The sequence below is a fragment of the Salvelinus sp. IW2-2015 genome, linkage group LG16 (genome assembly GCF_002910315.2).
Source record: "Salvelinus sp. IW2-2015 linkage group LG16, ASM291031v2, whole genome shotgun sequence".
NCBI lineage: Eukaryota > Metazoa > Chordata > Actinopteri > Salmoniformes > Salmonidae > Salvelinus > Salvelinus sp. IW2-2015.
The window spans coordinates 35,230,015-35,255,299 of NC_036856.1; the positions used below are offsets into that span (position 1 = coordinate 35,230,015).

Here is a 25,285-nt window from a genome sequence, read left to right on the forward strand (position 1 = left end):
AGTTTGTTATTAAGGCACATGAAAGTTAACATGTTGCAGAAGGCATTTCTGCCCAAAAACTCAATTTGATGAAAAAAATTATAATATTACGTTGAAATGGCTCTCGTGTGAAGTAGTGACCCGCGACATACGGTACACCTAGTTTCCTGAAACGGGTCAGAAATAGCTAAAAAGTAGTACTGTAAGTAGTTGCTAAAGTTGACCGTGATGAGATTCAAACACGCAACCTTTGGGTTGCTAGACGTTCACGTTATACACCCCCCATCCACCCTGACCAAGGACCTTAAGTAACCTACTGTCTCATGAACCATACCACACTGCATGAATCAGGCCTTCATGGTCAAATTGATGCAAAGAAACCACTACTAAAGGACACCAATAAGAAGAGACTTGCTTGGCCCAAGAAACACGAGCAATGGATACTAGACCGGTGGAAATCTGTCCTTTGGTCTGAGGAGTCCAAATTTGAGATTTTTGGTTCCAACCGGCATGTCTTTGTGAGACGCAGAGTAGGTGAACGGATGATCTCCGCATGTGTGGTTCCAACCGTGAAGCATGGAGGAGGAAGGTGTGATGGTGCTTTGCTGGGGACACTGATTTATTTAGAATTTAAGGCACACTTAACCAGTATGCTTACCACAGCATTCTGCAGCGATATACCATCCCATCTGGTTTGCACTTAGTGGGACTATCATTTGTTTTTCAACAGGACGATGACCCAACACACCTCCAGGCTGTGTAAGGGCTATTTGACCAAGAAGGAGACTGATAGAGTGCTGCATAAGATGACCTGGCCTCCACAATCACCGACCTCAACCCAGTTGAGATGGTTTGGGATGAGTTGGAGCGCAGAGTGAAGGAAAATCAGCCAACAAGTGCTCAGCATATGTGGGAACTCCAAGACTGTTGGAAAAGCATTCTAGGTGAAGCTGTTTGAGAGAATGGCAAGAGTATGTAAAGCTGTCATCAAGGCAAAGGGTGGCTACTTTGAAGAATCTCAAATATAAAATATATTTTGATTTGTTTAACACTTTTTTGGTTACTACATGACTCCATATGTGCTATTTTATAGTTTTGATGTTTTCACTAGTATTCGACAATGTAGAAAATAGTACAAAATAAAGAAAAACCCTTGAATGAGTAGGTGTGTCCAAACTTTTGAATGGTACTGTACGTGACCCGTTTCAGGACGCTAGGCATATGGTCACGTAAATACTTCACAGGAGGCATTTGATATTTATCAAAATGCGTCTTTTTTGGCCAGAAATGCCTTCTGGAACATGCAAACTTTCATGTGCCTTAATAACAAACTTGTATGCCATCTGAAAATACGAATAAAATTGTTAAAATGACGAGCCTAGTTGGTTTACCCATAGAAAAAGACAGGAACGTTCCCACTAGCCATGATTAGCTGAGATAATGGGTGGGCTGAACATGTGGAGAGATGAGTTTGGATTGGTCTGCCAAGTAGCATGCTTCGGTCTATAATATGAGCTGCTCAGTTTGTGTAGATAATCCTTGGAACCGCAGATTTAAAAAAAWATATATAACATTAGCCATGGAGAACTGCAAAAGTGTTGCTACTGCTCTCAACAATATTGCTACCCTGAGTTTAGCAGGCGCTATCAACAAAGTTCAGTGGGAAAAAGTTGTGAGGGACTACTTTCTGGACATGGTCAGTGTAAACCGGAGTGACTTGAGACAACGCGGGCCAAACAAGCTGTACAAACAAAACGGAAGTGTTCATCTATGTATATGGGTAAGAAACTAGCTAGATTTTCAGATATACAGTGGGGAGAACAAGTATTTGATACACTGCCGATTTTGCAGGTTTTCCTACTTACAAAGCATATAGAGGTCTGTAATTTTTATCATAGGTACACTTCAACTGTGAGAGACGGAATCTAAAACAAAAATCCAGAAAATCATATTGTATGATTTTTAAATAATTAATTTGCATTTTATTGCATGACATAAGTATTTGATCACCTACCAAAAACCAGTAAGAATTCCGGCTCTCACAGACCTGTTAGTTTTTCTTTAAGAAGCCCTCCTGTTCTCCACTCATTACCTGTATTAACTGCACCTGTTTGAACTCGTTACCTGTATAAAAGACACCTGTCCACACACAATCAAACAGATTCCAACCTCTCCACAATGGCCAAGACCAGAGAGCTGTGTAAGGACATCAGGGATAAAATTGTAGACCTGCACAAGGCTGGATGGGCTACAGGACAATAGGCAAGCAGCTTGGTGAGAAGGAAACAACTGTTGGCGCAATTATTAGAAAATGGAAGAAGTTCAAGATGACGGTCAATCACCTCGGTCTGGGGCTCCATGCAAGAATTCACCTCGTGGGCATCAATGATCATGAGGAAGGTGAGGGATCAGCCCAGAACTACACGGCAGGACTGGTCAATGACCTGAAGAGAGCTGGGACCACAGTCTCAAAGAAAACCATTAGTAACACACTACGCCGTCATGGATTAAAATCCTGCAGCGCACGCAAGGTCCCCTGCTCAAGCCAGTGCATGTCCAGGCCTGTCTGAAGTTTGCCAATGACCATCTGGATGATCCAGAGGAGGAATGGGAGAAGGTCATGTGGTCTGATGAGACAAAAATAGAGCTTTTTGGTCTAACTCCACTCGCCGTGTTTGGAGGAAGAAGAAGTATGAGTACAACCCCAAGAACACCATCCCAACCGTGAAGCATGGAGGTGGAAACATCATTTCTTTGGGATGCTTTTCTGCAAAGGGACAGGACGACTGCACCGTATTGAGGGGAGGATGGATGGGGCCATGTATCGCGAGATCTTGGCCACAACCTCCTTCCTCAGTAAGAGCATTGAAGATGGGTCGTGGCTGGGTCTTCCAGCATAGCAACGACCGCGCAACCACAGCCATGGCAACTAAGGAGTGGCTCCGTAAGAAGCATCTCAAGGTCCTGGAGTGGCCTAGCCAGCTCCAGACCTGAACCCAATAGAAAATCTTTGGAGGGAGCTGAAAGTCCGTATTGCCCAGCGACAGCCCGAAAACCTGAAGGATCTGAGAAGATCTGTAGGGAGGAGTGGGCCAAAATCCCTGCTGCAGTGTGTGCAAACCTAGTCAAGAACTACAGGAAACGTATGATCTCTTGTAATTGCAAACAAAGGTTTCTGTACCAAATATTAAGTTCTGCTTTTCTTGATGTATCAAATACTTATGTCATGCAATAAAATGCAAATTAATTACTTAAAAATCATACAATGTGATTTTCTGGATTTTTGTTTTAGATTCCGTCTCTCATAGTTGAAGTGTACCTATGATAATAATTACAGACCTCTACATGCTTTGTAAGTAGGAAAACCTGCAAAATCGGCAGTGTCAAATACTTGTTCTCCCCACTGTATGTTTCTAATTTTGCTAGAAATTTTCATTGCAAGTTAAAGCATAATGTTAGCTAGGTAGCAAACGTTAGCTTGCGGCTAGCTAACTTTACATGTATGATCGGTGTAGTAATATTATTTGTATCTTAGAAAGCCCTTTGCATTGCTAGTTATAGCCTAACGTTAGATAGCTAGCTAACATTTGAACCTAGTTGGTTAGCTTTAGCTACCTGCAGATGTCCCGGATTTACATTTACTATGTTATACTTGTCTTGGAGACCAGGCGTGCTTGAGGGGGTTAAATCTGTTCTGTATTGTTCTATGATCCTGAACCAACTCGCATCCCGATTTCTTAGGAATATATCACAGAGACACCAAGCAGTGACAGTGAAAAGGTGTCATATGTAACTTTTTCGGCGACCAGACCAAATTCACATAGAAATGTGACTTATAGATCTGTCATTCTCATTGAAAGCCAGTCTAACAGGCTGACTACACCGCTCGCATCGCGTGCGCAAGCGTTGGAAAATAAATGTAGAAATCTATATTATTAAATTATTGCACCCGAACGTCTGCGTGCCAAGGGCTAAAAAATAAGTCTATTTATGACTCAGATCGCGCTGCAAGTCCTGCCTCTCCCATCTCCTCATTGGTTTATAGAAGCAGGTACCCACGTGCCATCTCCTCATTGGTTATACCCACGTGGGTGACTGAAGGACGAACGAGGTCGGTGGCGGTAATGCACCTAATTTATGAAAGTTGCCAATCGCAATATAAAGTCAAGAGAAGAAAAAGCCTAGGAGGAGAGATGACTAGAAACGATTCGGTTGACCGTTTTATGTGTGGATTAATTGTCGGAGTAGAGGACCTTGTGCATTTTAGGTAAAATAACAACTCAATGTTTATATCCCAGGACAAATTAGCTAGCAACAGCAAGCTAGCTAAATAGGACAAATTAGCTAGCAAGTGCAAGCTAACTAGCTAAATTGCCATAAAGGTTGAATGCTTTTCGACCTGTCCCCGAATTAATGTAAATGGTTCAGAGTTTGTTTAGATATTTTAACCTGCGTGTCGTGATCGCGTTTGGTGTGGGGGGACAAAATAAATTCATGCACGATGGCGCACGTGCGCAGCTGGTTTGGGTTCCGTGATAGAAACAGTAGATCTGTTCTATGTGCACTATTGCATGGTGGCTAGCTATGACAATCCGTTTGTAGCGCTAGTAGTATTGTATGGGTTGGGATTATGGTTAATTGTTTAGCTAGTTCATTATATATACACATTGTTTAGCCAGCTCAAACCATTAAAATTGTATCAACCAGGAAATGGCAGAGCGATTTATGTATAATACATCTTTAACAAAGAGCCAAATGTAAGATCCTCCAGTATTTCAAATGCTCTAATAGACTGATCTTAATCATATGATATAAGATAACCAATAGTCACTTTAACTATATGTGTACAGGTGTATGTGTAGGTTTTACAGGTGTGTAGGTTGTACATGTTTTTGTGTAGGTTGTACAGTGCTGTAAATAGTGTTTACCTGGACATGAAGTTGATTCCACCTATAGGTAGGTTGTTCCACCTACAGGTCATGCTGTCCAGATCCCCATTGGTCACACAGCTGATATCAATGACCGGATCTGAAACACGCAGATAATCTACATCAAATAAATACATTTCCTGAGGTCTAACCCTAACCCAATCCCAACCCTATATCAATCCAAACCTTGACATCCATCCAAACCCTGACATCCATCCATCCATCCAACCATCCATCCCAGCACACCTTTAATGTATATCGTTGAGTAGCGGTAGTTACAGCTATACGTCTCCCCTAAAGGCTGGCAGCAATGCAGGGTGTCAGACAGTCTCTGCTCCGATGGTCGAACCGTTATCTTACTGACACGGTCGTTGACTGCAGCGTACTGGCTCCTAGGAAGGCGGTCACGGGAGTTCAGAATCCAGACCGTGGTGCTGGCGTTCACCCTGAGGTCATTGAACACGCAATAGACGGTCACGCTGTCTCCAAAGCTGGCCACCACTCTCTCAGGGAGATATGTCACATCTGAAACAAAGCAAAGTGAACTCAGCCACATCAAACTTTTCTAAACTTTATTAGGGTAATGTCAAAAGTAAGTCCAAGGAAAATCCAAGGTGGAAATTTTATCGCAGCAAACACAACATTACAGTTGGAACTTAATTTGGCCAAAGAAAATGACWCAACAGAATGAAACAAAACACTTGCAAACTAGTTTAAACCTTCACAGAAGTTTTGAACAGGCTATATTGCAGCAATTACCAATAAWCTTAAACTAAATATGGAGCACCCAATTCAAAAAGACAGATTTTTGCATATTTAAAGAACTGGTTTAGATTAATAAATAGGCTACAATAATAAAATGATATACAATAATAATAATGATAAAACAAATGATTATAAATACGAAAATAAAATAAAAAGTTGCATCCTACCTGAATAGCAAGTTGCACAGTAGCCTGAATTTGGCCATTTGTGTGGTACTATACAGTGCATTCAGAAAGAATTCAGACTTCTCGATTTTTTCCACATTTTATTACGTTACAGCCTTATTCTAAAATGGATTCGATTATTATAATTGTTTTCAAATTTATACATTTAAAAACAAAAATGAAATACTTTATTTACATAAGTATTCAGACCCTTTGCTATGAGACTCGAAATTGAGGTCAGGTGCATCCTGTTTCCATTGATAATCTTTGAGATGTTTCTATAACTTGATTGGAATCCACCTGTGGTAAATTAAATTGATTGGACATGATTTGGAAAGGCACACAACTGTCTGTATAAGGTCCCACAGTTGACAGTGCATGTCTAAGCAAAAACCAAGCTATGAAGTCAAATCAAATCAAATCAAGTTTATTTTATATAGCCCTTCGTACATCAGCTAATATCTCGAAGTGCTGTACAGACACCCAGCCTAAAACCCCAAACAGCAAGCAATGCAGGTGTAGAAGCAAGGGAATTGTCTGTAGAACTCTGAGATAGGAGCTCTACGGAGGTCCTCCTTAGAGATGGGAGAACCTTCCAAAAGGACAACCGTCTATGCAGCACTCCTCCAATCAGGCCTTTGCGGTAGAGTAGCCAGACAGAAGCCACTCCTCAGTAAAAGACACATATCAGCCCGCTTGGAGTTTGCCAAAAGGCATCTAAAGGACTCTCAGACCATGGCAAACAAGACTCGCTGGTCTGATGAAACCAAGATTGAACTCTTTGGCCTGAATGCCAAGCATCACGTCTGGAGGAACCTGGCACCATCCCTAAAGTGAAGCATGGTAGTGGCAGCATCATGCTGTGGGGATGTTTTTCGGTGGCAAGGACTGGGAAACTAATCAGGATCGAGGGAAAGATGAACAGAGCAAAGTACAGGGAGATCCTTGATGAAAACCTGCTCCAGAGCACTCAGAACCTCCGACTGGGGTGAAGGTTAACTTTCCAACAGGACAACGACCCTAAGCACACAGCCAAGACAACGCAGGAGTGGCTTTAGGACAAGTCTCTGAATGTTCTTGAGTGGACCAGCCAGACCCCGGACTTGAACCTGATTGAACATCTCTCGCGAGACCTGAAAATAGCTGTGCAGTGACACTCCCCATCCAACCTGAGAGCTTGAGAGGTTCTGCAGAGAAGAATGGGAGAAACTCCCCAAATACAGATGTGCCAAGCTTGTAGCGTCATACCAAAGAAGACTCAAGGCTGTAATCGCTGCCAAAGGTGCTTCAACAAAGTGCCACATAAAGGGTCTGAACACTTATGTAAATGTTATATTTCAGTTTTCTATTTTTCATACATTTGCAAAACTTTCTACAATCCTGTTTTTGCTTTGTCATTATGTAGTATTGTTTGTAGATTGATGAGGTAAAAAAAAACGAATTAATCAATTTTAAAATAAGGCTGTAACATAAAATGGTGTAGACAGAGGGCTGCCGTGCTTCTAGCTCTTAGGAAACTTTGCAGTATTTTGTTTTTAATGTATTATTTCTTACATTATTAGSCCAGAATTTTTTTTGTGTTACTACATACAGCCGGGAAGAACTATTGGATATCTGAGCGGTGGTAACTCACCAGCATTACGACAAGGAATACGACTTTCCTGAAGCGGATCCAGCTCAATTGAACTGATTCCAGAGGCCGACCCAAAACACCGCCAGTGGAGGAGAGGTACTCGGAGTGGTCTTCTAGTCTGACTTAGGAGGCGCGCACACCACCCACCAGTTCCGAGTATATTACTCACTAATGTTCAGTCTCTGGATAATAAAGTTGACGAGCTCAGGGCGAGGATTTTTTTGTAGAGAGACATCAGCGATGAAATCATACTCTGTTTCACAGAAACATGGCTGTCTCGGGACATACTGTCTGAGTCGGTACAGCCAGTTGGGTTCTCAGTTCATTGCGCAGATGGAATAAACATCTCTCCGGGAAGAAGAAGGGTGGGGTGTATGTTTCATGATTAACGACCCATGGTGTGATTGTGATAAAATACAGGAACTCAAGTCCTTTTGTTCACCCAACCTAGAATACCTCAAAATCAAATGCAGACCGTATTGACTCCCAAGAGAATTCTCTTCGGTTATAGTCACAGCCGTGTATATTCCCCCTCAAGCCGATACCACGACGGCGCTCAAAGAACTTCACTAGACTTTATGCCAACTGGAAACCACATATCCTGAGACTGTATTTATTGTAACTGGGGATTTTAACAAAGCACATTTAAGAAAAAGGCTGGCAAAGTTCTATCAGCACATTGACTGCAGTACTCGCGCTGCTAAAACACTCAACCACTGCTACTCAAACTTCTGGGATGCCTACAAGGCCCTCCCCCGCCCTCCTTTCAGCAAATCTGACCACAACTCTGTTTTGCTCCTCGCTTCCTATCGGCAGAAACTCAAACAGGAAGTACCCGTGCTAAGGACTCTCCAACGCTGGTCTGACCAATCGGAATCCACGCACCAAGAATGTTTTGATCACGCGGACTGGGATATGTTCCGGGTAGCTTCCGAGAATAATATTGAAAAATATACTGAGACTGAGTTTATCAGGAAGTGTATAGGAGAAGTTGTACCCACTGACTATTAAAATCTAACCAGAAACCGTGGAGAGATTGCAGCATTCGTGCAAAACTGAAAGCTTGAACCACCGCTTTTAACCATGGCAAGGTGACTGGAAATTTGGCAGAATACAAACAGTGTAGTTATTCCCTCCGCAAGGCAATCAAACAGGCAAAATATCAGCATAAAGACAAAGTGGAGTCTCAATTCAACGGCTCAGACAAGAGACATATATGGCTGGGTCTACAGACAATCACGGACTACAAAAGGAAAACCAGCCACGTCGTGGACACCAACGTCTTGCTTCCAGACAAACTAAACACCTTCTCCGCCCACTTTGAGGATAACACAGCGCCACCGACGCGGCCCGCTACCAAGGACTGTGGGCTCTCCTTCTCTGTGGCCGACGTGAGTAAGACATTTAAGCGTGTAAACCCTCGCAAGGCTGCCGGCCCAGACGGCATCCCTAGCCTCGTCCTCAGAGCATGCGCAGACCAGCTGGCTGGTGTGTTTACGGACATATTCAATCTCTCCCTATCCCACTCTGCTGTCCCCACATGCTTCAAGATGGCCACCATTGTTCCTGTACCCAAGAAAGCAAAGGTATCTGAAATAAATGACTATCACCCCGTAGCACTCACTTCTGTCATCATGAAGTGCTTTGAGAGCCTATTCAAGGATTATATCACCTCTACCTTACCTGTCGCCCTAGACCCACTTCAATTTGTTTACCGCCCCAATAGATCCACAGACGATGCAATCGCCATCACACTGCCCTATCCCATCTGCACAAGAAGAATAATTACGTAAGAATGCTGTTCATTGACTATATCTCAGCATTCAACACCATAGTACCCTCCAACCTCATCATTTAGCTCGAGGCCCTACCTGTACTCCCATGACTGCGTGGCCAAGCACGCCTCCTACTCAATCATCAAGTTTGCAGACGACACAACAGAAGTAGGCCTGATTACCAACAATGACGAGACAGCCTASAGGAAGGAGGTGAGGGCTCTGGGAGTGTGGTGCTAGGAAAATAACCTCTCACTCAACGTCAACAAAACAAAGGAGATGATCGTGGACTTCAGGAAACAACAGAGGGAGCACCCCCCCTATCCACATCATCGGGACCGCAGTGGACAAGGTGGAAAGCTTCAAATTTCTCAGCGTACACATCACTGACAAACTGAAATGGTCCAACCACACAGAGATTGTGGTAAAGAAGGCACAACAGTGCCTCTTCGACCTCAGGAGGCTGAAGAAATTTAGCTTAGCACCTAAAACCCTCACAAACGCTTACAGATGCACAATTGAGAGCATCCTGTCGGGCTGTATCACCGCCTGGTACGGCAACTGCACTGCCCACAACCGCAAGGCTCTCCAGAGGGTGGTGCGGTCTGCCCAACGCATCACTGGGGGCAAACTACCTGCCCTCCAGGACACCTACAGCACACGATGTCACAGGAAGGCCAAAAACGTCAACAAGGACAACAACCACACGAGCCTGTTCACCCCGCTATTATCCAGAAGGCGAGGTCAGTAGAGGTGCATCAAAGCTGGGACAGAGAGACTGAAAAGCATTTATCTCAAGGCCATCAGACTGTTAAATAACCATTACTAGCACATTAGAGGCTGCTGCCTACATATATAGACTTGAAATCACTGGCCACTTTAATAAATGGAACACTAGTCAATTCAATAATGTTTACATATATTTTGCATTACTCATCTCATATGTTCACTACTCGTCAAAACTTTTAGAACTATTCYTTCAAGGGGTTTTATTTTGACTATTTTCTACATTGTATAATTTTAACTATTGAATAATAGTGAAGCCATCAAAACTATGAAATAACACATAAGGCATCATGTAGTAACCAAAAGTGTTAAACCAAAATATATTTTATATTTGAGATTCTTCAAACAGCCACCCTTTGCCTTAATGACAGCTTTGCACGCTCTTCCAGTTTAAGTTATTTTCTGTTTGTTTATGAGGTACACAAAATCAAATCTATTGACTGAAAGCTAAAAGGGCCATAGCCTAGGTGATTAGTTGCATGTAATGATCTTCCTCTTAGCAATGAGACCTCTCAAGTGTAATAAAAAGAGGATGAGAAAGAAAGAGTGAGTGTGTGAGGGAAAACATCCTGGAGCCTCTCCAGGACAACATTTTTACAAATGGCTCTGCGTGTGTGTACGTGTGTGTCTGTATGTGTTCGTCTTGACCAATATAAATATCATTACAGCTGAAGTCTGAAGTTTACATACACCTTAGCCAAATACATTTAAACTCAGTTTTTCACAATTCCTGACATTTAATCCTAGTCAAAATTCCCTGTCGTAGGTCAGTTAGGATCACCACTTTATTTTAAGAATGTGAAATGTCAGAATAATAGTAGAGAGAATGATTTATTTCAGCTTTTATTTATTTCATCACGTTCCCAGTGGGTCAGAAGTTTACATACACTCAATTAGTATTTGGTAGCATTGCCAATTGTTTAACTTGGGTCAAACGTTTCAGGTAGCCTTCCACAAGCTTCCCACAATAAGTTGGGTGAATTTTGGCCCATTCCTCCTGACAGAGCTGCTGTAACTGAGTCAGGTTTGTAGGCCTCCTTGCTCGCACACGCTTTTTCAGTTCTGTTCACAAACTTCCGATGGGATTGAGGTCAGGGCGTTGTGATGGCCACTCCAATACCTTGACTTTGTTGTCCTTAAGCCATTTTGCCACAACTTTGGAAGTATACTTGGGGTCATTGTCCATTTGGAAGACCCATTTGCGACCAAGATTTAACTTCCTGACTGATGTCTTGAGATGTTGCTTCAATATATCCACATAATTTTCCTCCCTCATGATGCCATCTATTTTYTGAAGTGCACCAGTCCCTCCTGCAGCAAAGCACCCCCACAACATGATGCTGCCACCCCCGTGCTTCACGGTTGGGATGGTGTTCTTTGGCTTGCAAGCCTCCCCCGTTTTCCTCCAAACATAACGATGGTTATTATGGCCAAACAGTTCTATTTTTGTTTCATCAGACCAGAATACATTTCTCCAAAAAGTACAATCTTTGTCCCCATGTSCAGTTGAAAACTGTAGTCTGGATTTTTTATGGCGGTTTTGGAGCAGTGGCTTCTTCCTTGCTGAGCGGCCTTTCAGGATATGTCAATATAGGACTCGTTTTACTCTGGATATAGATACTTTTGTACCTGTTTCTTCCAGCATCTTCACAAGGTCCTTTGCTGTTGTTCTGGGATTGATTTGCACTTTTCGCACCAAAGTACATTCATCTCTAGGAGACAGAATGCATCTCCTTCCTGAGCGGTATGATGGCTGTGTGGTACCATGGTGTTTATACTTGTGTACAGATGAACGTGGTACCTTCAGGCGTTTGGAAATTGCTCCCAAGGATGAACCAGATTTGTGGAGGTCTACAATTTTTTTCCTGAGGTCTCCTGAGTTCTTTTGATTTTCCATGATGTCAAGCAAAGAGGCACTGAGTTTGAAGGTAGGCCTTGAAATACATCCAGAGGTACACCTCCAATTGACTCAAATGATGTCAATTAGCCTATCAGAAGCTTCTAAAGCATGATATAATCTGGAATTTTCCAAGCTATTTAAAAGGCACAGTCAACTGAGTGTATGTAAACTTCTGACCCACTGGAATTGTGATACAGTGAATTATAAGTCAAATAATCTTTCTGTAAACAATTGTTGGAAAAATTACTTGTGTCATGCATAAAGTAGATGTCTTAACCGACTTGCCAAAACAATAGTTTGTTAACAAGAAATGTGTGTAGTGGTTGAAAAACAAGTTTTAATGTCTCCAAGCTAAGTGTATGGAAACTTCCGACTTCAACTGTATATTTCCATGGTCCTGGGTCCTCTGTGTGTGTGTTTTCAATAATCACTTCTACACTGGGGCAGAATCCCTCAGTGGTCCCCATCTTTCATTCCCTGTCTTTGTCCTTTATGAAGAGCCTTCATCATGTGAGTCAGAGAGAGGGCTGTCAGGGCTGACAGATGAATCTACAGCTCTGCAGTAAAGCTATAGGAGGAGAGGGTGGACATAAACAAACAACCTCCGAAAACCAACTCTCTGCATGATGTAGTCATCACAGAGAGAGGGAGAGAGGGACAGAGAGAGAGATAGATGAGAAGAGTGGCAGGGAGGGAGAGAGAGAGGGCGAGAGAGACAGAAAGGGGAGAATAAGCTAATAAACTCTCATATCTACTGGGTGAACTACCACAGTGAGACATCACAGCAGCAAGACTTGTGGCCTGTTGCCACAAGAAAAGGGCAACCAGTGAAGAACAAACACCATTGTAAATACAACCCATATTTATTTATTTTCCCTTTTGTACTTTAACTATTTGCACATCGTTACGACACTGTATATAGACATAATATCACATTTGAAATGTCTTTATTCTTTTGGAAATTCTGTGAGTGTAATGTTTACTCTTCATTTGTATTGTTTATTATCTTGGTAATGTTAAAGCAAGTGAAGTAGATAATAAACAATAAAAATGTATAAAGTGCTTAAATTAAATATGTAATAATTAAATATGTGAGAGAGAGAGAGAGAGAGAGATCAACTAGACTAAAATGTTCCTTTAATGAAGATAATAATAATACAATCCCCACCTTCATATTCCTAATCTAATATTGTCTTTATTTAATCCATCCAGCTCCCTAATTGCCACCCTGATCCTGTCCCCATATTTGACATTACATCTGACAACCTGAGACATTTACATTTACATTTAAGTCATTTAGCAGACGCTCTTATCCAGAGCGACTTACAAATTGGAAAGTTCATACATATTCATCCTGGTCCCCCCGTGGGGAATGAACCCACAACCCACAACCCTGGCGTTGCAAGCGCCATGCTCTACCAACTGAGCCACATGGGACCACTTCACAATTTCCAAACCAAATATGTTGGCCAAGTTACCCAATGTATACTGTATCGGCTGCAAGTGTATGAAATGCATATTTATGAATCATCGCGTCTCTAACAGTACAGTATGCAGCAGGTACAGACCCATCCCAGTCTCCCCATATATAGCTTCTCCTTTCTCTGTTGCTCATTGTGAAAAAAAAAAGAAAAGATTTCAGTCTTGGGGGTGTGGTTCAATGTGGCAGTTACTGAAATTTGTTCCACATGAGCCACCATAGGAACAAAGCCAGAATTACTTCTGAACTAATCTAAGATAACTCAAAAGAAGGCTGTAATTTTCCCGTACGTTTTTGCAGAGGTTTTAGTCATGCAGTTTTACATCCAGCTAAAGTGTTTTTCCATAGGAAAACATAGTATTTTTCACACCGGGTGCCTTTCCTTCGCTGGGCGGGCCGTTTGGGAACTTTTAGGCAAAATTTGAATATACCCGCTTCTCCAGACACCACTACACCCCTGCATAGGGCCAATGGAAAGACAGCAGTCACACACAGCATGATGTTAAAGCACCACTACACCACTGCATAGGGCCAATGGAAAGACAGCAGTCACACACAGCATGATGTTAAAGCACCACTACACCACTGCATAGGGCCAATGGAAAGACAGCAGTCACACACAGCATGATGTTAAAGCACCACTACACCACTGCATAGTGCCAATGGAAAGACAGCAGTCACACACAGCATGATGTTAAAGCACCACTGCATAGTGCCAATGGAAAGACAGCAGTCACACACAGCATGATGTTAAAGGATAAGCYGTCCATAAACTTATAATAAGCCAGTAGGTCCCAATAATAAGAATACAAAAACACAACCATTAAGCATTACTCAATCAAAATGTACAACTATCAGTTCTACTGTTCAACTATCAGTTCTACTGTTCAACTATCAGTTCTACTGTTCAACTATCAGTTCTAATTTAAACATATTTTTCTTCTCTATGCTGCCTGCAGCATGATCTATTTTGCCTGCGCGCATGACAGACAGTCGTTGATCGGAGTACGTCTCCGGAGTCACCGGAGGAGCACTTATTAATCCTGCTGTAGAATTCATTGCGGCCAGCAGGCCAAACGAACGACTAAAATGAACGAGTCACTCAGAAAAACGAATCATGACTCGAGTCAATAAAAAGAGTTGTTCAAAAAGAACGAATCGTTGGCAAACTGCACATCACTAAAGCACATGTGTACATTCCTGTGTAACCAGAGGTTTTATTGTGCAGGTATACAGTATGTGAGGGGACTATATCTGACTGTATATTTAATGTGTGTAACTAGGGCAAGGCAGACGTCTTACTGTGCAGGTAGATGTCAAGGGAGTATGATAAGTTAACTGTGTGTTTATGATGTGTATGTTTCTGTGCAAACAGAGAGAGAGGTCTCACTTTCCAGACGGATACGATGTTGTTGGCTCCAGTCACTCCACAGGTGAGGCAGAGCAGGGTGGTGAGACCGAATCTGGACAGTGTAGTGCAGACCAGGCCTCAGTCCAGTCAGAGACACCCACTGGCCTCCAGACACCTCCACGTGCTGGAACAGAGGAATAACACAAGATGTCATACAGAGGTTACTCCATCTGCAAAATGCAGTGTCAACATGTATTGACAATTTGACACAAATACAAAATGGCATTGTGATGACTGAGAACATAACTGAAAATGATATCTACATCTAAGAAAACCATGAGTGGCATTAAGACTCTTCAACATTCTCTATCCTCTAGGTGTTTGCTCTTGTTCTCTGTTCAATTATTATTGTCTTTAGCTTTATTTTCTGTAAGACCTGTACTTAGATGTTGTGTTTGCTCGGAGGCCAGTGTGTTCTTACCAGCCAGTTGGGGTGAGAGGTATTTTGGGAGGTATTGTATCGGACTTCATAGCTCAGTTGAACAGGGCTYGCATGGGGCTGTGGGTCACTCCAGCTCAGAATCAACTCTCCCTCTGTGGTCTGGGTGTGTGTTAGGTTCAGTGGTGGGCTTGGTTTCCCTGTACAACACACACCACAAGCAATACATAATCATCTTCATCATCCATGGTTGTTAGCATCATCACCATCCTCCAAACTATGAAACACCATTATCATCGTCACTATGGGCGGCAGGTAGCCTAGTGGTTAGAGCGTTGGACCAGTACCTGAAAGGTTGCTAGATCGAATTCCCGAACTGACAAGATAAAAATCTGTCGTTCTGCCACTGAACAAGGCAGTTAACCCACTGTTCCTAGGCCATCATTGTAAATAAGAATTTGTTCTTAACTGACTTGCCTAGTTAAATAAAAGGTTAAAAAATAGTTTTTTTAAATAATAATCGTCATAATGGCATCCAATGTCGGATCGTAATTTGACCAGTATTTTGCAGCAACATGATTTGAAAGTTTAGTCCATAATGTTGCTTGATCGGTGGTTAGGCTATTATCTGGACAAAAGTAGGCTACWTGAAAATTGCAATACTGTTAATACACTGAACTAAAATATAAACGCAACATGTAAAGTGTTGGTCCCATGTTTCATGATCTGAAATAAAAGATCACAGAAATGTTCCATATGGACAAAAAGCTTATTTCTCTCAAATTCCGTGCACACATTTGTTTACATCCCTGTTAGTGAGCATTTCTCATTTGCCAAGATAATCCATCCAATTGACAGGTGGGATTAAACAGCATGATCATTAAACAGGTGCACCTGGGGACAATAAAAGGCCACCCTAAACTGTGCAGTTTTGTCACACAACACAATTCCACAGAGGTCTCAAGTTGATGGAACGTGCAATTGGCATGCTGCCTGTGTGACAGAGTGTCCCATGGTGGTGGTGGGGTTAGGTTTCAGGCAGGCATAAACTACAGACAATGAACACAAGTGCATTTTATCGATGGCAATTTAAATGCGCAGAGATACCGTGACGAGATCCTGAGGCCCTTTGCTGTGTCATTCATCCGCCGCCATCACCTCGTGTTTCAGCATGATAATGCACCGCTCCTTGTAGCAAGGATCTGCACACTATTCCAGGAAGCTGAACATTTCCCAGTTCTTCCATGGCCTGCAGAATCACCAGATGTCGCCCATTGGGATGCTCTGGATCGACGTGCACGACAGCATGTTCCAGATCCTGCCAATATCCAGCAACTTCGCTCAGCCATTAAAGAGGAGTGGGACAACATTCTACAGGCCACAAACAGCCTGATCAACTCTATACAAAAGAGATGTGCTGCACTGCAAGAGGAAAATGGTGGTCACACCAGATACTGACTGGTTTTCTGATACATGCCCCAACATTTTTTTAAGGTATCTGTCATGTGAAATCAATAGATTAGAGGCTAATGAATTTATTTCAATTCACTGATTTCCTTATACGTACTGTAACTCAGGAAAATCTAGAAAGTGTTGCATGTTATGTTTATATTTTTGTTCAGTATATAACCGTGTGTTTGTGCAGGTTTTCAGTGAATTTATGTAAATCACGAAGCTCATCTGCATTTCCAGCGCAGGAACATTCTCAGTAACAAACAAGTGATCAAATTAAGATGCGATATCTGTATTTCTACACTGCAAAGACAACAATGGTCTCAGGCACATACAGTACTGTAACAGCCATTGGAYACACATTGATTGTCCCTAATAACTGCCTTGGTTATAGACTCAAACAGGCTTCATACAGGGCAGCCAAATGATGAAATGAGCAGAAACGTATATGAGATGACAGGCTCAGTGGTGTATGAACATGATATAATAACGTCTATCTAAAAGACAGCATCTCTACTTTAGTGGTCCATGGGCTTCTTACTGAATACCGATCAATAAGGCCAAGCTCCTCATGTCAGGAAAATCAATACCTCAAAATGTAATTCAAAAACCTGAAAATGCAACCCAGTACCAAGGCAGAGTAGAAGACACCCTTTCGCAATTTCTTCCTGGAATTTTAACATGTATTACAGTATTTGACAGTGAGATGTATCTTCCTGGTATTTAAACTGCTTTGTTCATCTTGAGGTATTTGTGTTTACTCCCAGTGATTGACTTGACAGGGGCGTTATTTGTAACCCATCTTATAAAACAGAAAATTGTGATAATTATAGGGCTGTCCCCGACAAAAACAATATCTTAGTCAACCGAAAGTCATCCGTTCTTTCGACCAATCGATTTTGCCAAAAGGCACCTAAAGTTTGCCAAAGGCACCTAAAGACTCTCAGACCATGAGAAACAAGATTCTCTGATCTGATGAAACCAAAATGTAACTCTTTGGCCTGAATGCCAAGTGTCACATCTGGAAGAAACCTGGCACCATCCCTAAGGTGAATCATGGTGGTGGCAGGATCATGTAGTTGGAAGGTGAAGGTTCACCTTCCAACAGGACAACAACTCTAAGCACACAGCCAAGACAATGCAGGAGTGGCTTCAGGACAAGTCTCTGAACGTCCTTGAGTGGCCCAGCCAGAGCCCAGACTTGAACCCGATCGAACATCTCTGGAGAGACCTGTAAATAGCTGTGCAGCAATGCTCCCCCTCCAACCTGACAGAGCTTGAGAGGATCTGCACAGAATGGGGGAACCTCCCCAAATAAAGGTGTGCCAAGCTTCTAGCATCATACCCAAGAAGACTCAAGGGTGTAATCGCTGCCAAAGATATATATATGTTACTGCTAAACTAAAACAATCTTGGTCGACCACCAGCCTAACGGCAAAACAATCGACCAGTCGACTACTTGGGGTCAGCCCTACATAATTAGAAGAGAGGCAGGTGGGATAATTGAGTCTCATAATGGAAATGTCCCCTCCTAGCCGACAGGAAGAGACTGGATTCATCTGCTTCATTATTAAAGATATTAAGTATTATCACTCTCAGACATTCACATTCACTTAATAAACAGGCTGTGAATGTGAAATTACATTTAGGGAATGAATGGTAGTTCCCTTCATGTTGGTTGGACACTAAAGTCGCTAAATCATGCATTGACTTTGATAAAATACTTGTGTGAAAATGTAAGTTAAGTGCAAGACTATTAAGTCAGAATACCACCCCATTCGAGAATAAACAGCATATCTGACATAGTGCACGCACATTCATTCCTCCCATAAAGGAGAGGGGAGCAAACTTAAAGCTGATAAGAAGGCAATTTTCCTGCTTCCTGCCTTGCTACATAATTTAGGCATACTGATATTCCAGGGGTTTATTCCTGTCTCTCTTGAAAAGTGCTCTTTCTGTGGCATAGGACTTGCATGTAGCTACGTATGCTTTACTGCTTGCGATGTAGTAAGAGAGCAGACCCACTAATGGAAACAATAACCTCCGATCAAAATGTTGTTGCTGATCATTCAGAACATGGCTGATAAGGCAACATGTATGCATCCTCTAATGTACTGTCATAAAGATCACATGTTCAACTTAATAAAAAAAACAGTTTTGCATCTTTTCCCATCTATAGTAAGTGCCAAATAAAGTAACAGGGTTGACTGTAACAGGATTGACAACTTCATCTTAAATCAGCCATAAATCTCCTTGTGACAGGGGGAATGGAAGCTTGTGTGCAACAGGGAGAGGAAATTGAATACAAGCTTCACAATTTATTTATTTATTGTTAAAACATATCTAGCCTGTCCATCTATGGGTAACAGGGTTGACATGTTATGCTCGACCCGCTCAGTTTTACACCACAAAACACCAAAAAATGGAACCAGCTCACCTGCTTTTACACTATGATTTGAATATTAGATCTTCAATGTCTCTTCATAAAAATTAAAAATAAATTAAGAATAGTTTCACCAAATGAGAGTTCAGGTCACGTAAGAGGTTTAACCTTAAAATCAGTGACAGGTTTTTTTTTACCTTCACTAACAACAAATAAATAATCTTCAGAAATTACCTTGTCAAAGCAGAAAAATAACTAGGGCTTTACAATTGTGAAATGTTGGAGTTAAGTGTGGTATAATCTTCCTACAAGTCACAGAGGATGCTCAAAATACAGAATTTTGGCCCTTTAGCAAGTCTTTATTCATATAAAAAAATCAGATTTATAAAATGTTCCATGTGATCTAAATTAAATGACACTTCAATTAATTTAACAGGCTCTTAAAACTCAATATTTGCACAATTTCTACTTGTATCAAACCAATGTTCCATTGACCAACAAGGCCGCAAAGAGCTTAGATTGAGCAAACAACGTATGTGTTTCCCATCAGTGGAGAGATCTCCAGCTCATCACCATGGTTTCTGGGACCAGAGTAAACACTAATCTCGGCCTGCCTGGAAGTCCCAAAGGGCAGCTGGTATCAGACCTACTGAAGCGCGTTACACTCACTATACTGTACACGTGTGTATGTGGTCTTTAAGCCTAAACAAATAACTCCCCAGTTTCCTCATGGTACAAATGGCTCCCTAGATACCGCTAGCCTACATAATAAACAGTGCCAGCTCGCCAGGCAGCACGCTGGTACTTGGTAAATGTTAAGTGATATCCATTAACCTCAGAATATGAGGACCAGATAGATAGGCCATTAAAGCAATTAACATCCTCTATCATCTTCAGAAGAGAGGTTGAGAGAGGGATCAGGTACATTCACACTCCTTACAGAGACGTGGAGGGACGCTGAGCATCACCAGGGGACCTGCTGTGGTGTTGGACACATTGGCTGTCACCACGACGATACTGCTGACCACATGGAGAGCAATAGAACAGGTGATGGAATCCTCTCCCACACAGTCAGTCCCATATGTGGTGTTAACCTCACTGTCAGGCAGTGTTCTGAAATAGACAAGAGACATTTATGCACTTCACCAGATGAGGACATGGACTGCGTCCCCCCATATGTATTACGTTTAGCCCTATGTGTCCTAGTCGAAAACCCAGCCTAAATAAATATACTTTCATTCAGTAAAGATACGAGGCTAGTGTAGTGTGCTAATCATAGACTAAGCACAGGTCAAGGTGCAAGCTAGCCTGGTCCCAGATCTGTTTGTGCTATCATGTCAACTCCTTGTCATGCCATGTTTGAAAGGATCACAAACATCTAGGACCAGGCTAGGTGCAATCCACATGAAAGTAATGAAAAAAACAAGTAAAAACACTATTGTGATATTTTGCCTAATTATTTGCAAAATATTTAATCCAATGGGCCAAAAGGCCAATTATAGGCAACTGGTGTTGGTTTTTTATCACAAAGTCTCAGCCTGCTCCATGCATAACCCTYCTGTGGGAGATGAATAGGCTCTGCCAGTCACATTGCATGCACAGACAGGCACGGACACACACACCTCAGACCCCCACCTGAGCTCTTACAGCCTCAGGCACATCTTTGAGCCAACACTAGACAAGAATAACAAACAGGACGGGAGAGGAGAGGACAGACTCTAGACAATAGCAGCAGGTTGAATTGAACTTGATACTCACGCTAAGTGCTGCAAGCTAAGTGCCACTGACCCAGGAGTGGAGGTGTCTGAGGAAGTGGCTGGGTGCTTTAGATCACATATTACATTTTCCCAGGTCTCATCGACACGACACAGGATGTCCCAACAGGTGGCTGGAGAGAAGTTCAATTAGCATATTAGCATCAACACAGGCACATACTCTGTCTGTTTGGTCACTGTAAACCCTAATATATGAACTCACCAACCCCACGCAAAGCATACACACACACACACACACACACACACACCACACACACACACACACACACACACACACACACACACACACACACACACACACACACACACACACACACACAAAATTAGGACAGTCATAGCAAGCCCTGGAACATATTCTGAAGAAGAAGCCCTAGAATCTGGCCAACGTCATTGTTTATCATCCATTCCCCCTCTTACTCACACTTAGGACCTCAGGTCTACCTGAACTGAATCACCATGTCATTGGAGAAGAAAATGTAACACCTACTCACACCATTTTACCTCTGCACAGTTATTGTCAATGATTCATGAGACCGTTTTCAAAACATCCCCTCTTTAAATGCCACAGAGCCACAGGCTGTGGGTAGCCTCATCTAATATCCATCGATTAGTATTAGCACGCGTCAGAGGCTACCACCACGCTATCGATCTCATGAATAAATCCTTCGCCCTGAGCCTTTGCTTCCTGTTGTTAAAACACACATATGCACGGATGCACACACAGGTACACACACAAACACACAGATCTTTCATTTGTGTTACCACCTCCCACTTCCACCAACACCTCCAAACAGAGAGGAACACCACACTCAAGTCTACAGAGGCCATCTTATCACTCCAGTTAATTGGCCCCTATTCAATTGAATGCGCCTCAATGTTCTCTTCCTCAGTGCAGTTAAGTGGTCACAGGCTGTTTTATTACGCACCCTTCAGAGAAATGAAAACACATTTATCCAGCTGTCCAAGGCCAGTATGTACAAATCGTCTCAGCATAGGAGTGCTGATCTAGGATCAATTCCTTGCTCTTATTCATTATGATTTAAAAGGTATTTGATCATTGGTCAGCATCTTGTGAATATGGTCCCAGGGCAGTAATAAGACAGAACTCTCACCCAGTAAATATCATGCACAGGAGGTTGGTGGCACCTTAATTAGGGAGAACGGGCTGGTGGTAATGACTGGAGCAGAATCAGTGGAGTGGTATCAAATACATCAAACAAATTGTTTCCATGTGTTTGATGCCATTCCATTTGCTCCGTTCCGGCCATTATTATGAGCCGTTCTCCCCTCAGCAGCCTTCTGTGATGTCATGTCTGTAAAACAGAGCAGGACGCTTACCTCTGCTGGGCTCAGTCTCCGGGTGAGGTCCTAGTGTGCTTGTGAAGTTCCTGAAGAGGCACTGAAGGGTGTGTGGGTGTCCCGGATCAGATGGTGCTGCCCTGGACCCCGCAGACCCCCTGTCTTCTTCCTCTCCTCTGTGGTGAAGTTGGGCTGGGCGTGAGGAACAGCAGAGCTCTGTCAACCAGGGGAGGTCTAGAAGGTCTCCATGGGGGGATACTTCCACAGGCTCCACCAACACAGCACCTGAGGCAGAAACAGGAAGTAAACATGGTTGACAGGAAATGACATCAGACACTGGACAGAAGTTGTGGCTGGGGTATAATGATGCTGGTAATACCAGAGTTGTGGGTTTGATTCTCAGCATGGTATTCAAAGACGACATTGATATGAATTCCTAATACATTCATTTCAGACTGAATTGTGAAGATATCAAGAGATGTTCATGAAGTTGGTAAAAGTACTATAAAAAGGCTACACTATTGTTCAGAGACCTTTACTAGAATGAACTCTGGTAACCTCAGCCTATACCAGAGGATTTCTACCAGCTCAAGGATACATACTGTACATGCTTCTTTGTCAACCAGGTAAAACAATGTGACTGACAAGACTATGGTTCATTCCACCCATTAGTCGCCCATCCACCCTCCCAGTCTCCCCATAGCATGCTGACTTGGGATAGATATTACAAAAGGGATGTCTGTTGTATATTGATTCCCAAAGACGGAGTGTTCTCAATAACACAAACACGTTTGCCCACATGTACACACAAAGGATTGCTACTTTACCTGACAAAGATCCACTTCTAGGATCAATGTGTTGTGTAACTAGCCAAATTAAAAGGTATGTAGTGCAGCAATCATGTGTGCGGTTCCAATTTCATTTCTACTTTTCATGGGGGAAAATATTTTTGTGTGTTTATTTGGTTCTATATGGGCCATTTTTGTGGTCAGGAGACATTATGCCCTGCTGAATGATCTATTCTGTGTTTCACTTGTGTGGTAGAAGGATTATTGCCAAACACATTGGATGATGTCCAACATTACAAAGACGGCTAACCGCAGAGACCGGCATACATCTATTTAGATCACTCAGTGTCACACCAATGAAATGCAACACTCAACGGCCCTTTTTATTTTGGCAATAATGGACTGTATTGTAAGTAGGGGCGTGATTGTATGGGAAGATTACCTTTGTTTCTGCATATATGCGTATGAGTGTACTGTTCTGTATGTTCTGGCACATGAAGGTTCCAGAGAATTGCTGCCGGATGTAACTACATGTGGCATTGCTGCTGAAATGTTTGCTATTCATTATTTTAGTCTAAAGGAAAGCTTTCCTGGGGATAGTGAAGTTGTGTGACTACAGGCAGAGCCACATGGGAGGTAATGTGGATGGATGCAGTGAGATAGAAGAATCTGAATTAACGGGAAAGGAACTCAACTCACCGTGGGAGACGATGAGAATATGCACCAGGAATGTCAACATTGCAGACAGGATCCTGCAGAGATAGAGAAAGTGAGGAAGAGAGGGAAGGAGGGAGAGAGCGAAAGAGGGAGCGGGAGAGAGAGGTACGGGTGGATGAAGAGAGAACCCGTAGAGTGTAAGAAACATAGATAAAGAGAGAGAAAGAAAGAGAGAAAGATATGTAAAACACATAGACAGTCTATGCAATCTTGACTCAATCCAACACTGAAAACTCATTTGACAGGAGAACAGAGGGTTCTACTGAACTTCGTCAGAGCCTTTAGTAATAGTCACCACACCATGACCACAGTATTCTGCTGTAATGGCCTGGGTGTTGTCTGCTCATATGCAGGCACAGGCTTGACTGATCTCTACACCGCAGAAACTTCCTCATGCAAGATTAGAATGGATGATACTGTACTGTTTTACGAGCATGCAGCTATACGAAGGTTTGTCAGCTTCTGAATGTACAATTGCTGAGTCATTTTTCAAAAAGTAAAATTCCCTTCCCCATTCACACTTAAATTTCCATTATCACTATAGCATTCATATCATAAACCACTATATAGTCCAACCCCAACCCTCCTGTGATGACATAGGCAGTACAGTAAATTACATTAACACACAATAAATAACACTAACCTACATTACATGCTGTATAAACATGGTGCCTGCCTGCCTGGGTTTTAAATCAGACGTGCTAAAGTTCAATCCCATTCCACATTAATTCCATTTCATATTCAAGATCACCACCATCAATCATACTTACATTGTCTTCATGAGTGAGAGTTGGTGCGCATGGCCTCTACTGTGAGTGAGATTACTCTCACTGGGGAGGGAACAGAGATAGAGAGAACCTTAGGGACCAGTTAGGAAGACAACACAACACACAGATATACAATGTGTACAAAACATTATGAACACCTGCTCTTTCCATGAAAGACTGACCAGGTGAAAGCTATGACCCCTTATTGATGTCACTTGGTAAATCCACTTCAAATCAGTGTAGACGAAGTGGAGGAGACAGGTTAAAGAAGGATTTTTAAGACAATTGATACATGGATTGTGTATGTGTGCCATTCACAGGGTGAATAGGCAAGACAAAATATTGAATTGCCTTAGAGCGGGGTATGGTAGTAGGTGCCAGACTCACTGGTTTGTGTCAAGAACYGCAATGCTGCTGAGTTTGAGTTTCACTCTCAACAGTTTCCCGTGTGCATCAAGAATGGTCCCACCACTCAAAGGACATACGGCCAATTTGAGACAACTGTTGGAAGCATTGTAGTCAACATGAGCCAACATCCCTGTGGAATGCTTCGACACCTTGTGGAGTCCATGCTACAAAGAATTGAGGGCAAAAGGGGGCGGGGGTGCTATCTAGAACCTAAAACGATTCTTCGGCTGTCCCCATAGGAGAACCCTATGAAGAACTATTTTTGGTTCCAGGTAGAACTCTTCAGTTCCATAGAACCCTTTCCACAGAGGGTTCTACATGAAACCCAAAAGGGTTGTACCAGGAATCAAAAAGGGTTTTCCTATGGGGACAGCTGAAGAACTGTTTTGGAACCGTTTTTTCTAAGAGTGTAGATAGAGATGTTATAGATATGTTTCATCTCTACGCTGAAGAAATGGATTGAAACTGCTCCCCAAGTCATCTCGCCATCCAGAAC

At 42.5% G+C, this 25,285-nt stretch overlaps 1 protein-coding gene across 2 annotated transcripts in view; it reads right to left on the bottom strand.

The window, feature by feature from the left end:
* Positions 1-25,285, bottom strand: part of lepr (leptin receptor) — a 56,468-nt gene that overhangs the window by 21,401 nt on the left and 9,782 nt on the right. For both annotated transcript variants that reach the window (XM_024004689.1, XM_024004688.1), the window contains exons 2-10: positions 24,385-24,444; positions 23,597-23,649; positions 22,149-22,394; positions 20,794-20,923; positions 19,976-20,148; positions 15,243-15,400; positions 14,801-14,945; positions 5,154-5,432; positions 4,908-5,007 (exon numbers count right to left, since the gene is read on the bottom strand). In XM_024004689.1, the coding sequence (XP_023860457.1) occupies positions 4,908-5,007; positions 5,154-5,432; positions 14,801-14,945; positions 15,243-15,400; positions 19,976-20,148; positions 20,794-20,923; positions 22,149-22,394; positions 23,597-23,649; positions 24,385-24,395 (1,295 nt within the window). In that variant the 5' untranslated portion in view covers positions 24,396-24,444. The remainder of the gene's footprint in view (positions 1-4,907; positions 5,008-5,153; positions 5,433-14,800; positions 14,946-15,242; positions 15,401-19,975; positions 20,149-20,793; positions 20,924-22,148; positions 22,395-23,596; positions 23,650-24,384; positions 24,445-25,285) is intronic.